The 17,028-nt window shown below is 39.0% G+C and overlaps 1 protein-coding gene across 2 annotated transcripts in view; it reads right to left on the reverse strand.

Moving 5' to 3' along the window:
• The window catches only part of LOC133980350 (cell migration-inducing and hyaluronan-binding protein-like), a 115,634-nt gene that overhangs the window by 84,514 nt on the left and 14,092 nt on the right, over positions 1 to 17,028 (reverse strand). For both annotated transcript variants that reach the window (XR_009925169.1, XM_062419057.1), the window contains exons 3-8: positions 15,977 to 16,115; positions 14,413 to 14,649; positions 12,635 to 12,814; positions 4,866 to 4,936; positions 3,664 to 3,759; positions 1,056 to 1,177 (exon numbers count right to left, since the gene is read on the reverse strand). Coding sequence is in view for 1 of the 2 variants with exons in the window: in XM_062419057.1 (XP_062275041.1) it covers positions 1,056 to 1,177; positions 3,664 to 3,759; positions 4,866 to 4,936; positions 12,635 to 12,814; positions 14,413 to 14,649; positions 15,977 to 16,115 (845 nt within the window). In the remaining variant the exon portion in view is untranslated. The remainder of the gene's footprint in view (positions 1 to 1,055; positions 1,178 to 3,663; positions 3,760 to 4,865; positions 4,937 to 12,634; positions 12,815 to 14,412; positions 14,650 to 15,976; positions 16,116 to 17,028) is intronic.

Genomic DNA, 17,028 nt, shown 5'->3' on the forward strand with positions numbered 1-17,028 from the left:
TTTCTCCATTATATTGTAAATTGAATGACTCAATAAAAATAAAGTTTAAAAAAAAAAAAAAAAAAAAAGTAGTAATGTGTGTCCCTTATATCAACAAACAAGCATATTTTCCAAGAATGTTGGAATGGTCCTTTAACTCTCATATACTGTTCATATTCTACACCCTCGCAGTATGTTCCTGGTCAATTTTGACATAAAAAGTGTCTGTACCAAATGTTGAACCACAGATGTGTTTAGAAAGCATCAATAGTGGATCTGACTGATCAATAAATGTGATTAAACCTTGATTCATGTTTCAGAGAGCAGAGCGAGTGTATTTTTTAGCTTTTACACCACTCAGCTACTATCACACAATATCATGTCCTATTTTACCTAAGACATGAAAATATAACATAGCAATAATGATGTAAATGTATTTTATGTAAAGGTAAAATGAGCAGAACTTTATGGAAGTGTGGGGTTTATTGTAGAACCATTAGAGCCATCAGTCTTCACTGCTACATCATAAAAAGAAATCCTCATAACTACTATCTTATTAAAAGTGTTAACTATTCATTTAACAAAAAGGGTGTTTTTACAGCTGTTAAATGCCAAAAAAATGGGTCAAATTTGACCCTTACAGTATGTAATGGTTAAGGGCAGGCCTGTGAAGAGAGCTAAGACTTACAGACTACACACCGCACTGAAATGCCAGAGGCATGTACTTAGTAGATTTACCATTACTTCATCTAAAGATGAACCTGAAATATTTCCTCAAACATTCCACCTGTGCAGTTTGCTAGAAACAGACGTCCTCAGGCAGTAATCTATGTAAAATGACTGAATATTACCTTGGCACACTATTTAAGTTTCAGAGTTTCTGCTGATAACCTATCTGTGCTGTTTCATATCGCTCCAGAAGAATGAGATAATTACCCAGCTGCCAGCATCAGCAGCTCTCATCTCTGTGGCTTTCAAACTGCATTTGACTATCAGTGTCTGCTATCAGTAGACAGGGGTATCTGTGGGACTTTGCATATATCTATGTGTGTTTGATGAAGTAAGAGGAGATTTACCTGGATGTCCAGTGGACTGCTACACAGCCGGTCTGGATAAGCCTCATGTAGGTCCGATAATTTCTCCCAATCTCCAGATCCCCTCTCATCATCCCTGTCAAACCATTCCGTCCACTCTGCCTCTGTGGGACACATACACACACACACGCACACACAGACACACACACCATCAGTAGCTCCAAGTTCAGTGGTCAGACAGCCAAGCGGTAGATATTACAATAATCTACGTCAAAGCTTTGACTTGTAGTCCATTTAGACTGTCAGAGAGCATTTGTCGCAGAGTAATTGAAGGGCTCTCTCCTCCCATTATGTTCTCTGTCTGGCTGCCACAGCGGGGGGATATGCATTTGACTGCGGGCCTGAATTTCAAACTGAAGCCCCACACACAGACTGCCTCACACCGTTCCTTCCACTGTGTGTTTATCTGCATGTGTGCGCACATGTCCATATCTGCCGGAGAGTGGCAGTTTCATTAAAAGCGTTGCTATCTGATGGGAGACGAGAAGCATCTAATTGGAATCAGCTATGAAGCGATGGTAAAGGAAGGGTCGATAACGGCGGCATTCCAGACGGCTGGGGCTGAGGTACGCGTATTGATGAGAAGATGATGTGGTGATGATATTACCGAGGCTGATCAATTACAGCTCGGAGAAGAATTTAAAGAGCCCAAGTGAGATGATGAAACAAGCGTAGGAGTTTTGCTTGCCCGTGTGTTTGTATTTACTGAGGTCCTGTAACAAGCAGAAAATAAGCTATTCTCAGTCCTGCCACCGTATTACACTGACCACTGAAGTAGCTAGCTTCATGTTAGCTGATCTTATCACAGATACTTGGACTTTACAAGTTTATAAAATACTGCCGTGCAATACATTTATGCTATCTATCTATCTATCTATCTATCTATCTATCTATCTATCTATCTATCTATCTATCTATCTATATATCTATCTATCTATCTATCTATCTATCTATCTATCTATCTATCTATCTATCTATCTATCTATCTATCTATCTATCTATCTATCTATCTATCTATCTATCTATCTATCTACCTACCTACCTACCTACCTGTCTGTCTGTCTGTCTGTCTGTCTGTCTGTCTGTCTGTCTGTCTGTCTGTCTGTCTGTCTGTCTGTCTGTCTGTCTGTCTGTCTGTCTGTCTGTCTATCTATCTATCTATCTATCTATCTATCTATTAAACATGGAGCCCACTGAGTTCAAGTTGAATGCTTTGAAGTGATGATTTTATTAAATGATGACTTACATATTTCAAAAGTTGACCACAGCCATCCATTGAGAAACACTATTCGGATTAGTTATATTTGGACTACTGGACTAAATACAAGTTGATTTATTACAGTTAGTTTATTGCACACATTAGTCTAAATTCAAGTGCAGCTGTGCTAAAAAATATGTTTGGTCATTGTTTTTGTCCCAGAGGTCATGCTGTGGTCAAATAAGGCCTGTGGTGTTTGCTATAGTCACCTCAGCTAATTAAGAAATAGCCTTGATACATTGTGTGGGTCAACATGTTAACCATTCTAAACCACTCTGGAGTGGGTTTAGACATTTCAGACATGCACCCCCTTACATTATTATTCTGATGGGAATTCAAAATGCTTAACTCATGTCTGACTAATTGCATTTATCATAAAAGTCACAATGGTAACAAACCACAGTAATAATAACATTCATTCATTCATAGCAACTACATACATGAATAAATTCATATCTAGTAAAATGTGTCACATAGAGCATATTAGCTAATAGGAATTGACCAAGAGTCCCAACTTAATATCCTGCCATTCAATGATTGTATGTGTCAAAACAATAACATTTAATTTAATGAAAAAAATTCAAGTTCTGGAAAAACTAGTAAGTGGACCATGTGTTGAGGACACACTTAAAATGTTACCTCAATGTCTATTACCATCAACACTATTTATGAAGAGGTAGCTTCATACATTACAAGTCTGTCTCAAGACATCTGTCTTCTGCAACAGTCAGGAGCCCAAATGAAAATTGTGACATATTTTTGTTGCTGTAATCATTCCTCCTGTTCATACTGACCATTAGAAGATCTCTTCATAATGCTCTTACAATGGAAGTGATGGAGGACTAAATCCACAGTCCTCCTTCTGTGTAAACATGTATCTAAAAGATTATCTGTGGCTAATATGAAGCTTCAATCAAGCAGATCTAGTAGATCTGATTTCTTTCAGATAAATCAGGTAGATATGTTTCAGTGTTACAGTGTTTTTAAAAAAAAATAGTCTAAAAAGACTATAAATGTGTCAGATATCACTTGATATGACTAACTCACACTGATGAAGCTCAATAGAAGCTGATCATCTACTTTTAAATGACTGTGTGGACACACTGTGGATTTAGTCCTCCATCACTTCCATTGAAAACACATTTGAAGGAGATGTTTTAATAGTCAGTATGAACAGGAGGAATGATTACAGAGAGGAAAACTTCTTTACTGTTCATATGGACACCTGCCTGCTGTTTAAAGCACTCGCTTTAATCAATATAGGACACTTAAAAAATGTACAACACTACAAGACATTACTGTGCTTCTGTGCATGTGTGGGAGAAGAGTTACCTTGCACCCACTGGCTGCTGGCAGTGATGGTGAAATGCTCTCCATAACTCCACTGGAAAACACGAGAGCTCCGGGCCTCTGAGGAGGCCTTGGTTCCTTTTAAAACACACACACACACACAAATTAGGGAAATGATTATACTCAGGTAAGATCATACTGTGACAAGTTTATCATGCAGGGTTTTCTGCAGTGGTACAATGTGCAAATGTAATGCAGCAACACAGTGCCAGAGGAGCTGTGATGGCCACAACCACACATGGTAGGATCCACCCAACAGTTTAGTTTGCTTATCTATACAGGTTCATTTCAGTTACAGACAACCACACACCAAACAATTGACACTACACAGTTTGTTTGAGTGTTTAAGTGAAGTGCACACATTTTAACAATGTAGGGTCCTGCACTTTCTTTGTCTTTGAGTTAGCGTGGTTGGAGGAGGACTCTTCCTGGTTCAAGCATAAGGCGGAGCTAATGTCTGAGAACTCTTTAAGTCCTGGAGAAAGCTCATCAGACCGAACCATATGCTGATGCTGATGTTATTATGTTGGGTCCACACAGTGTTAAAGGCAGAAACAGAAGAGAGGAGGTCGTATAGTTTAAAGTTTGATCACACTGGTTTATATAAGACACTATTTTTATTGGGGAAAGTTCATTAATATAGTTGAAAATGCTGAACATGTATTAATGCACTGTTGCAAATATAATGAAGAGAGGGCAAAATAGGGTGAGAAAGGGTGGAAGATAAAAAAGTGGAAGATAGAAGGAATATTGGGAACAAATGGAGAGAAGGTGAGGGAAATTCACAGATGGGTTATAGAATTCTTAAAAAACACCGGACTGTTCAATAGAATATAGTAAGCTTTTTGTTTTATGTTTTTTTATTCTAATGGATTATAAAGTGGATCCCGTTCTACATACTCCGATACTGTAGGTGGCGGTATGCACCTTACAGCTGATATTGCAATCTGCCAAAAAACTCAAAGAGGAAAAGGAAGAATTATGTTATGGGTCAGTTTTGTTGTTATATTGAGTATGGTTATCTTTTTTATTAGTTATTAAGTTCTTGGTTTTGTTAAAGTATTCACTTTCTTTTAGGTAAATAAAACCCTATTTGTCACTGCTTGGTGCCTAACAGGAGCACTAGAACATTTAAGCGACAGTGAAAGATCAGGCTGAAAATAACATTTAAAAGAAATGCCTACCTTGATAGACAGCATGATCCTCCACAACAGATGAAGAATCTCCTTTCACAACTATAAAAGTCCAGGGATGCCTGAAGAGAGAGAGAGAGAGAGAGAGAGAGAGAGAGAGAGAGAGAGAGAGAGAGAGAGAGAGAGAGAGAGAGAGGAGAGATGAAGCGAAGGGAGGGAACAGAAAGAGAGACAGATGAAAACGCAGAAATGGAAAATGAAGAGGATAAAACACACAGAAACATGAGGAACATCTATGTCAGACTGCACACACACTGTATGGCACAAAGACAGCACTCACAGATGGTGGAATTATATTTCTAATGACGTTGACGTAAAGAGTTAAAGAGGCTGACACTCATACATGGGTAATGAAATGAGCTATCCCAGCATGCATCACTGGGGTGATGAACAGATGCTGGTTTACAGGGAGGAACAGGGCAGAGATTTGAAGATTTGACTACTTGTTTTTAAGCATTGAATGGTCAGGCTCCTGCCTATATTTATGATCTGCTAACTCCTTATGAGCCTGACCACTGCCTGATGTCCTCCAGCAGGGCCCTACTGATGTTTCCTATATCTATTATATGTCACTAGAGGGGACGGGGCCTTTGGGCCTCAGCTGTGGAACTTTGTGCCTGGAGATCTCAGGCAGGCAGACTCACTGTCATCTTTTAAATCTCTTCTTAAGACTCATCCTTATCGTCAGTTATTTTTAACTGTTGCTTTTTGTTGTGTTATTTAACTATTGTATGTTGTCTATATTTTAGTTTTGAAAGGTGCCATATAAATAAAGTTATTATTATTATCATCATTATTACTATTATTAGACTCTGGGGCAGCACCTCCATCGCCTGTGCCTAAGTCTAATGAGCAGTGTGTGTGTGTGTTTGTGCTACTTCTGTCCTCTGTTGTCTGTGTTTGACATACGTACACACACTCACACACTCACACACTCACACACTCACACACTCACACACACACACACACACACACACACACACACACACACACACACACACACACGCACACACAGCGAACAGCACAGCAGAGCAGAGAGGCCACGGTGGACAAAGTGAAGTTAACCTGGTGAAGTGAAGATAACTCAAAGAGAAGTGAGGTTGATGCCCGTTAATGTGAGTAACCATATTTCTGGTATGCTGTACACACCCACAGTGTTACCAACAAGCTAAAAACAAAATCTGTATGTAGTGATGTCAGGAATGTTATTTTACTGACATGTAGAAACTGAATTGCCCCTCGGGGATAAATAAAGCTGAATCTGAATCTGAATCTGTTTGATTTGCTTCCAGTGAGATATTACTGAGACTTTTCTATTGTACACCGTTGTAATTCAAATATGAATCAATTCTAAACCTGGTCTGAATTTATTCTTTTTTTTTTAATGATCATTTTAAAAACCCACTGCTTTGACTTAGATGTCCAGTTCAACAGTTGTCCAGTTTCTTATTAAGTCAAATACTGTTCTTTTCTGGGAGGATGTCAGCTATTGGTTTTTTTCCTGCTCCAAACAATCATTTTCATATCTGCCTTTAAAAAATTGGTTAACCGCTATTGGTTAGTCAAGAAAACATTGGAGTGTGTAAGCTGTGTGTAACACTATCTGAATGTGAGGGTCTTTCCCAATATCCACACTGCGGTCTTGAGCACTCAAGTACATTCTAAGGCAAGTGTGTTCCATGTCTGAAAAATGTAGAGCCAAATGGAAACTGCAAGCAGGAACTACTTTCTTGTAAATTACTCTTTTAATCTAATTATTATGTAATTAAAACTGTTTTTTATTGGATTGTGACTCTAATTACTACATTGCAATATTTGGTAGCTGTTTTATAAATGCAGTATCTCACTTCTGGTTGTGTCATGTCATGACATGCTATAGTATACTGTGAACATAATATACTACACCCAGTAGTGACACTTTGCTTAGATATACAGTAGTTAAGGGATTTTTGGTTTGTTTGTTTGGTTTTTTTTTTTTTTTTTTTTAAAGCATGCCCAGTCTTTTTAAAAACCATGTTTACTTATAGAATAAGACATATCACATATCAGTGTTATACAGTAGAGTTCTGTCCACATGTTGGATACTGAAGAAGTTTTGGAGGAGCTGCAGCTTTCTGCTCTTATTGAAAATAACTGTCATTAGTCATTGACACCAATGAACTTGCTGAACCCATGTTAGTAAACCCCCGCTGTTCAGTATGGGACATTTAACTGACTTCAGCTGTACTGTATAAAGTAGCATGTCTCAGAACTCTATTTGTAACACAAACCAGTCAAAGCAGATGTTCCCCCACTTAGAGTCCGGTTCTGTTTGAGGGTTTTTACTTGCTGCTGTCGCCAAGTGCTGCTCATGTGGGAATGTTGGGTCTCTTTAAATTCAATTAAAGAGTAGACCTGCTCTATGTGTAATGTGCCTTGAGATGACTTTTGTTGTGATTAGGTGCTATATTAATAAAGATTGATATAAGATTGATTGATTGTATCATTGTTTCATTCCTGTAGAAATTGCAAAACAGCCACATTGACAGTAACCTACTGCTGAATATTTCTTAAATATTAGTAAATATAACACTACTGTTTGCTGGGGTGTATTCATAACTAGCTAGCTAGTTAGCTTGTATGGCTAATGTTAGGCAAACAACCTATAACCTATCTAACAAATATTATGACAAACCTTTGAGTTACTCCCATCTGGCTGTCGATGGAGGGCCCCCGAGGGCCCCAGGGTGAGCAGGAACATAGGAGGTCTTTTATCCTTTATGCCATAGAGGCACTGAATATATAATGAATTCACTATGAACTCAAGTTTTTTTTTAAATGATCATTATTAGACACCTTTTAACAGGTTTGAACTTATTACAATGGTTAATGCTGTTTTCCTGCTCCTTTGCACAATTGTCAGTTGTATGTTTTTTTATGTTGTGTATTGTTGGTGTATGTGTTTAATGTCTTCATGATATAGTGTGTATTGTTTGTATTTTTTATGTATTGGAGGAAGCCAAAGACAAATTCCCACTAAGGCGGACAATAAAGTCAGTTCTATTCAATTCAAGTGTGAATCTCCCTCTGCGTTTCTGATGTTCACCTGTCTTTGAATAACGAATGTGCCAACACATGGTGTGTAGTTCAGGGGGTCTGGGAAAGTGAAGTACTCCAACTAAGTACATAGAGCAGAGCCAGAAAATCTCGGCAGTCATTGAGGTAAAGGAGGAGTGGCTGTCATTGATCAATAACTCTTGATGCTGATTGATTATGATCATTCTTTACAGTGAGTCAGTAACATTTCATTGTCTACACCGTAGAACAGAAATGTATAATAAATCAAAGTGAGCATCCAACATTTAACTTGATCTGAGTTTCCATAGCTCAGAATTTTAAAATGTATCCGTATATGTTCCTGACTTTAAATTCATTTTGAATGAGCTTTAAAAAAGCATCACCAGAGGTGTGCTGCTGCATTTGTATGTGCTGCCACCAGCACCACTGTGGCAGCTGCAGTAAACATATGCAAATTACATAACTGAGAATGTATTGCATAGCCTACACTGTCTCATAAATTCCAGCTTATTAAAATGTCTCCGGGTGCGCCGCAAATTGCACAGCCTCTCTCCTGATGACACCAGCGTTGGCCTGTTTGGCAACGGTGTCAGGAGAGAAGGCGACAAGAGTCATTAGGCAAGAATCCCTCTGTCGCGTCACCATCGCTACAATCCATTTACTCTGTCCTCCACAGCATCCACAGCCATGGAGCAACGTGCAAATTAGGAAAGGGAATGTTAACTCTTGCCCTGTCTTCGTGTCGTTTATGAAACCCTTCTCAGTGCTTTAAGTTTCATAACACTGCCTGGCTCAGAGGCTGACCGCAAGGACCGCACTGCCAAGATTCACCCGTTTTTTTGTTTTTTTTCTCAGCCCACAACAAGGCTTCTCAAACAGCAGATGACTCGCTTTGTTCAAAACACATTCATACAAGCTTGTGGTTAACTGTGTAAAGCTCTTACAAAGAAATGTCTAAATTTTTTTTTCTTTGAGTAACAAAAGAGCACAGCTGATTCTTATTGGAGGAATCCATCAGTGTACAAGTGTACACATTCTTAGAGACTCAGAATACTATTATGTCAGAAACTCAGACATCTCCAAGGGTTTTTATTATCAGGGCATGATTCAGTTTCCATTTCCCATGCATTCCTGACATACTAACACTGGAGCTTTTTTCCCCCCAAAAACATTCTGTGTAGTGAGAGACATCACTAAAGCACACACAACAGGATTAGCTGCCATAGTACTCCATAAATAGGAGTATGTGTGTGTGTATCAAGGCTAGGCAAAGTTTTTACAAATATATATTTTGGAGCATTTTTTCTGTCATTGGCCAGCTGACAGTGCAGAGACAGAGAGGAAACACATGGAGAGAGAGAGAGAGAGAGAGAGAGAGAGAGAGAGAGAGAGAGAGAGAGAGAGAGAGAGAGAGAGAGAGAGAGAGAGAGAGAGAGAGAGAGAGAGAGAGAGAGAGAGAGAGAGAGAGAGAGAGAGAGAGAGAGAGAGAGAAGAGTGACATGCAACAAAGATCGCTACTGGAATCAAACTGAGGCTCTTGGTGTGTTTGCCTTCTGGTCTACCCCTAACCAAGGTGAAGACTTTTGCTTTCTTTTATACTTTCTTTTCTTTTTCTTTTATTGTCATCACTTTCATTTCATGCATTCTGCACTTATACCTCCCTTTTTTTAAATGTGACAAGGTGTATCACCCAGTGTAAACAACACAATAAGTATAACATAAATAAAATAACTAGAGCCCGACCCATAATGGATTTTTGGGGTCGATGCCGATACCGATATTGGGGAGTTAAAAAATTCCGATATTGATATATCAGCCGATAATCGTATATAATAAGTATACAATAATATGCAATGGAGACATAACGTTTTACAGTTTAAGAATAAACTTAATTTTTATAAAATGACATCAGTGCTTTGAAACAGTAAAGTCACAGGGAATTTAATATGTATATATTAAACTTGAATTAGGAAAACGGATTAAATATACATAGAATGCATATATATCTTTTAAAAAAAATATCGGCATATATCAGACGGCAAAAACACCAATGCCAATATATCAGTGATAAGCCAAAATCAACCACTTAGACCATCTTTTTTCAAACAGTTTCAGACCCCCCCCCCTCCTCATTTTTAAGTTAAGTACTCCATTTGATATATTTGTTGAACAATGTCTCTCCATGCATCTATCTGGGGACACGTTGTTTTTTTGAAGCCAATTTCTTGTTATCTGTTTCAGTGCTGTTATACACAATATCCTTAAGTATTTATCATTCTCATTTTTATTTTATCTACCAATTTATCTAACAGCACAAAGTCCGTGTTCATAGGTACAACTTCATTTAACATGGTGTTAATTTCCCTCTGTATGTTATTCCAAAACAATGGGCAGAACCAAAAGACATGACTAAAGTTGGCATATAATTCAGCAGCAGTTTGATCATATTTTACTGTTATATTTAACTTGTTGCACTGGTGTTAGAAAATGACATGATTGTATTTTCCCTGCTTTTCTCTAACAAATGAATAATGACATCTTCACTGATTACTATTGATAATGCTTACGATGAATATCGTTTACATTTTACTGATGTGCATCTGCAAAGGAGGAAGGAGTGTAACATTGTCATATCTCCACTTTGACACAGTCTCCTACCAGTGCTCGTTTCTTTGAACTATGACCCTGAACTTAACCAGGTGACCAGTCGGTGGCTTGTATGAACAATCCATTAGTTGTATGGAACAGTAGGACTATCAGGCTCATTACTGGACATGACAATAATGCTACTTATTTCTTCCTGTATATTTTAGTGTCTAAAACGGACATCGGTGTTAGGCAGTCTGATGTGATGCTGCTACAGTCACCTGATGTCTTTGTTGCTGTTACATGTCAAAGTTAAAGTTGGATGCTTGAGGAAGCAATCTGGTGTCTTCTGGAGGCTGGGTAACTGCTAGAGTTACTTGGGCTGCAAGTGGCTATGATGTAAGGGATAAGAGGGTCAAAAAAAGTCAAGTACGTTATCAAACCAGCTGTTCAACAAGCATAAACATGTACTGCTTTGCCTGCAGTGTCCCATCCACCGCTTGTATGTTTTACACAACCATAGTGTGCTGGTTAAGAAAGCTGTAATATGTAGCCTAACTGTTTATCTGAGTTGACCACATATCTTCAAATTTGGAACATTTCTTGTTAACTTAGCTCAGACAACGCAGCCCCTCCTCTCTACCAGCAGTACCTGAAGGCAGTGACTCACATCATCAGCAGGGGAAGGGGGACAGAGGACAGGAGGAGACAGACTGCCTGTGCAGAGAGCAGCTGTGCACACACCTCTCGAATCCAATTGTGGTGACAGATGGGTTGAAATATTATTTTGTGTGGATTGTGCGTGCGTAGATTTTTTTTTTCATAGATGATCTGGCAACTGGGGTCATGTCAGAAAAACAAACAAAACTTATGGATCCATGTGTATACCGATCATTCATTATAAAGGTTGAGGGCCGTGTCAATTATGGGAGTGTCTTGTGAGATACAACAAAATGAAAGCGCAGTGGGAGAGGGGGCGAAAATATGGGCAAACCTGGGAAAAACGGGAGTGTTGGCAGGTCTAGGGTCTCGGCACGCTGTAACATCACTGCTGGGTGTGTTTACAGGTGCAATAGAGCACACTTCTGACCATATCAAACCACATCCAGTGAAAGAGCAAGATATTCTTAGGAGTTGGTGGAGACTCAAATAATGCTAAAAAGGAGGGTGACTACAGGTCTTACAGTAATCAGGTGGACACAAACACGACTCCAAATGAAATGTTCCTCTGTGTCTGCTGGGTGTGTCAATCAGCAACTGTTTGCTAACTAACCAATAACTTTATAAAGTTTACAGCTAATTGCTCTGCTGTTTACAGCTAATGTTGCAGTTTCACGCTAACATTAGTTACCGGTCATATTAATAAGTGTAAAGGCGAATCCCAGGTGTTTGTTTAAGCTTCAGTATGTAACTATTTTTGTGTTATATTTTCTAAAACTACCATTATGTTCTGACAGTAGAATAAGATACAGATCAGCTGTTAAAAAAATCTGGTGTCTATGGGTCCGTCCAGTGGTCGTAATGCCATTTGCAAGAATCCGACGCTCCCCAATCAAATCAACATCTCCGTGTGTATCTCACTGACAGTCGAGTCTCTCCGCATGCCCCAATCCACAGATTTGATTGGCTGATTAGCGTCACGAGAGAAGATTGGCTATGTATGTTGGTCTGTGAGTTTCTGAGGGCCGCTCCGCTTTTACCGTAATAGCTGGAGAACCTGCGTCCGTTAAAATAGCAACGCTAGGACAAAATTTAACAATCTTCAATATTTCATCAGTTACAGACTGTACACTGTAGACTTGTTACTGTAACATTTCCTCATTATGTCCCAGCAATTAAAAAAATGCTCCATAGATATACAGTGCTGGGAGCTTAAGCAACACATGAGTGTGAACTTTATTACCTCTGAGATTGAATTGGGAGAAGTGAGCAGATGTGTTGAGATCATGGTACTGATCAGTAGGGTGTGACTAACAATTATTGTAATTTATTGTGATTTTGTTATATTTTTGATTAGTTTTTATCTTTGTCTAAAAAATTCAAAATGACAGCTTATTCATCGCAAGTTGCCAGAGTGCTACAGTGATGTCATCTAATATAATATTTCAAGAGCTCACCGAAATCCCAGACTGCTGATGTGCTGGCTGCCCAATCTGGAGAGGCTCTTCTTGGCTGAGTCCTCCAAGTTGTTGGAGCCCTCGTCGTTAACCACCATGGCCATTATGAGTCCTGCCTCCACACTATCCACATACTTCGTAAGACGACGACTCTCATCTTTACTGCGGTATGTGTCAAACCTGTGGGAATGAAGGGAGGGTAACAAGCAAACTCATTATTGTGTCTTTGGAGAATCTGAAGTTTAAATATTTCAAAACTAACATAATTTAATGTTATATTTCTATTTCAGTGGTTAGGTGTTGTTAGCATATTTGTGATTGTTATTTTATTAAACTCCTCCACAATTGAATTAAGACTCCAGGTCCTTTTTAAATAAGAACCAAATGCTGTGTTATGAATCCCAAACATTAATCGTCTGTAAAATCATTAGGAGAAATATTTATATAACCTCTTTTCTCTGCTTTTCCATGAGTGGATGAAGGACAGAGCTGTTATTGTGTATCATTAATGACATGGACATTATTTATGAGGTAAATTAGCCACAGTTTGCCCAGGCAGAACTACAGAATGTCAGGTGCAGTTTGAAAATGGATTACAGAGTTAGTTTGTTTAAACAGAGAAGTACAGATTTTTTTTTACAGGTTTTAGTACATATTCCATAAAGCAAACTTTGAGTCAGGCTCTTTGTGTGTGTGTGTGCTCACATGTGCATGTATGAAAGAGAAAAGAAAGATAGAGAACAATTTCGGTGCACAAAACTCAAGTTAAAACCAAACCTATGCCCTTGTTTTCAGGTTTAGAAATGAAAGTACCGTATTTAAAGAAAGGATAAATGCACATTCTCCTGTACCTTATACACAATACACTATATGTATACACACAGGAAGATCAGATGATCAATGGTCAACCTCAAAAAATGACACAGAAAAGAGTGAAATTCGAGTTGCTTAAAGAAACCTTCTGATATGGTTAAAATTCAACTGATATCAGATTGCATGTTTTTCTTGTAACAGCACAATAACTCTTTGTTTTGTGAATTACATGTCTCTGCTCACTTTTGAGAAAAAGGAATTTGTCATTTTAGTTGCTAATAGCACCCCTACATCTAACAATCTTCTTCCAGCTCACTGGATAATTACTACTTTTAGGATAAAGGGACACTATTGGTTGTCTAACAAAATCAGGAAGTGTATCTCCACACAAAGTGGAAGCTAAAATAACATCTAAAGAGCACAAAAGCAAAAGAGCAAATATAAGCTGAATAACCATTTACATCCACTTGTGTAACACTAACCCACTTCAAAGCAATATTTTCTTCTTTTCCATTCATAATGAGCATTGAATTATTCTCTAATCTCTCACTTATACTCATGCATATTAAACATGTTGTAATGACCCTGTATTAAACACTGTCACCTTTATATCAGACATGGTGTAACAACAGAAAATTAGACTGAATTGGAGGCTGTTCACTGCCCTGCCTCCTCCTCTAATACGGCTTAATCGATTTACCAATCTATATGATATCCATCTGGAATAAAAACATGATGGATAATTTATCACGAAACATTAGTAAGGATGGCATCAATTTCTAAATTGAATATCTCTGCATGAAACAATGCCAGAGCCATTTGAGGATTGTTTTTCTCTTTTATTACAATCCTGTGGTGAGACAGTTTATGAGCCATCAGCCATCGTATCATTTCTGCTCCAATTAGAAGTGTGATGATGGTGAAGCAGCAGAGAAAAGCAGCTCCTGCATTGATAACACCCTCACCTGTCATCACGCAGCACCTCTCCGGTCTTGGGGTCGATGACGTGGATAATGATGCCTCGGTTCCCCCAGCTTCTCTGGAACAGGTAGTTGTTTTGGTTGCTCTCTCCAGGGTTGAGGGTCTTGTTGAGAAAAGTCCATGACAGCTTCTGTGCTCCGTGGATCTCGAGTGTCCCTCCGGTCCCTACGCCAATGTACTTCCGGCCAAAGTAACTGTGTTCCTGATCACTGTCATCCAATCTGAGAACAGTGATGGAGTTAAAATGACTTAGTTATATTCATGTTGAATATGAGAGAACAAAGTATACTTCAGGTTTCACTTTGATAACGATAGGGTAAAAACGATGTGATGCTTGCTAGTCTTTCATTGATGCAGAGGTTGCCTAGGTGACCATGTCATTTGGATGAGGTTTTATAATTTGGCAATAGAGGGGGACAGGATAAAAAAACAAAAAAACAGGTAGAGTAGGGGAGAGAGTGTGATAATAGTCCTCACCTGGACATGAACTTGAGGATAAGATCGTTATATATTTCATATCAGGTATTATATATTATTATATAACATGCATTCTATTTTCCTGACCCAAACCAACAAGTATTGTTCTGTCAGTAGTTTCTGACTTCCCTACTCCGTCTGTGGCCCTCATACTAAAGAACATTGGTCCCTACTGAGGATGCAAATCTTTAAAAAAGGAGGAGGAGGAAATAGTGCTTTTGTGCAGGATGAATCCACATTTGGTGCTCTAGTGAGAATTTCTGGCAACGGGACAGTGTGTGTGGGATTGAGTGAAAATCAACCATTGTGTGTGTGTATGTGTGTGTGTGTGTGTGTATGTGTGTGTTTGTGTGTGTGTGTGTGTGTGTGTGTGTGTGTGTGTGTGTGTGTGTGTGTATGTGTGTGTTTGTGTGTGTATGTGTGTGTGTGTGTGTGTATGTGTGTGTGTTGTTGTTTTTTTATGGTAATGAAGTAACATGACACGCAGTGCCACAGCATGGCTCACTGATATGTTTTAGTATGAGTGGTGGACAACAGTGGAGCTCTGTGATACAGAGGAATAAGATACAGCATGCTATAGATACACACACAGTTATAGCCCTGATCCAGTCCAAAAACAACAACTTTCTAACTTTAACTCTTTAAATGTTCAGTCACTGAGACGGTCATAAAACTTATAAAAACTCACCAAACTGTAGACAAAACAAAAAGGGGTTTCAAGATCAGGGCTGAGGCAATACTGGTTCATAAAGTCACTGTATGCTGAATTTGATCTCTCCACTTATCCTTTGAAGAGGTCCACTTTAATATTCATACATGTATTTGTGTCATACTCCCATTAACATCAAATCAATCAAACGTCATTTGATTCATCCCATGAGAGAATGACCACATTGACTACATGGGATCAAGTGTTTAACAACAGTGCATTGCAGTTTCAACACATCAGATATCATTTGTGTTAATGGATTTGAACTGCTTATAACCTGTGTTAATGTGTTGGTAGAGTCACTCACTGAGAACAGAACACAATATCACCATGTTTGTATGAGTTACTCCACACAACGCTACCTTCCAAACAGGGAAATGTTGAGGTTGCCTTTATAAGGACAGTCTGGGCTTCCGATGTGCAGCTCCCCTTTGTTCCCAATCAGAATGTGTTTTGTTCGAAGCAGTATGGGCCGGTTGGTGTCAGCAATCACCAGCTTTCCTACATGAGTAAGAGACATAGAGAGGGAGAGAGAGAGAGAGAGAGAGAGAGAGAGAGAGAGAGAGAGAGAGAGAGAGAGAGAGAGAGAGAGAGAGAGAGAGAGAGAGAGAGAGAGAGAGTGATGAAGCCTCCTGGCAGGTTTTTCATGCCCCACTGCCCTCAGACACCTCCTGTCTTCCTACCATTTATGGCCCTGAGCTCAGGTTGTCCACACACAAACACACACACACACACACGCACACACGCACACGCGCACACACACACACACACACGCACACATGCACACGCACACGCGCACACACACACATACACACACACACACACACACACACACACACACACACACACAGCAGATGTAGCTAGCCAACCACCCATGTTACCAGTTCTGAATCCAATGATTCAATAGTGAAGTGATGAATAGCTGTTGAACATCAGACATCACCTTTTACATGTGCTGCTTTTTTTCTGATTGACTAAAGCCCTGCTTTCAACAGGCCTATTTTCTTAAATAATATTAAGCCGTTTATGCCTTTGTTTGGTACAATGCAACCCTTAAATAGGCAATCAAATCTTTTCACTTCAAAATCTCTTTCAGTCTGAGACACTTCTGTAAGGAATTGACCACAGAGTGTAGAATAGACCATTTATATCAAAATGGCTTTATGGTTAAATGTGGCAGAAAAGTCTTTGAAAGATGAACATTACAGCCTCAGTCCACAACGCCACCCAACCCAACCAAACTACAACATAATAATGGAATGAATCCTTCATTTTCTTATCAGATATCTTTCTATAAATCCATGGTTTTGATGCAGTAGTCAGGGATATGAAAGAGAGAAAATGAAACCGCCTTTTTCTAAAAGGCCCTCCCTTTAATACACACATTCATTTGATAATCAATGAAAATGATGGC

Source organism: Scomber scombrus, chromosome 1, assembly GCF_963691925.1.
Source record: "Scomber scombrus chromosome 1, fScoSco1.1, whole genome shotgun sequence".
Lineage (NCBI taxonomy): Eukaryota > Metazoa > Chordata > Actinopteri > Scombriformes > Scombridae > Scomber > Scomber scombrus.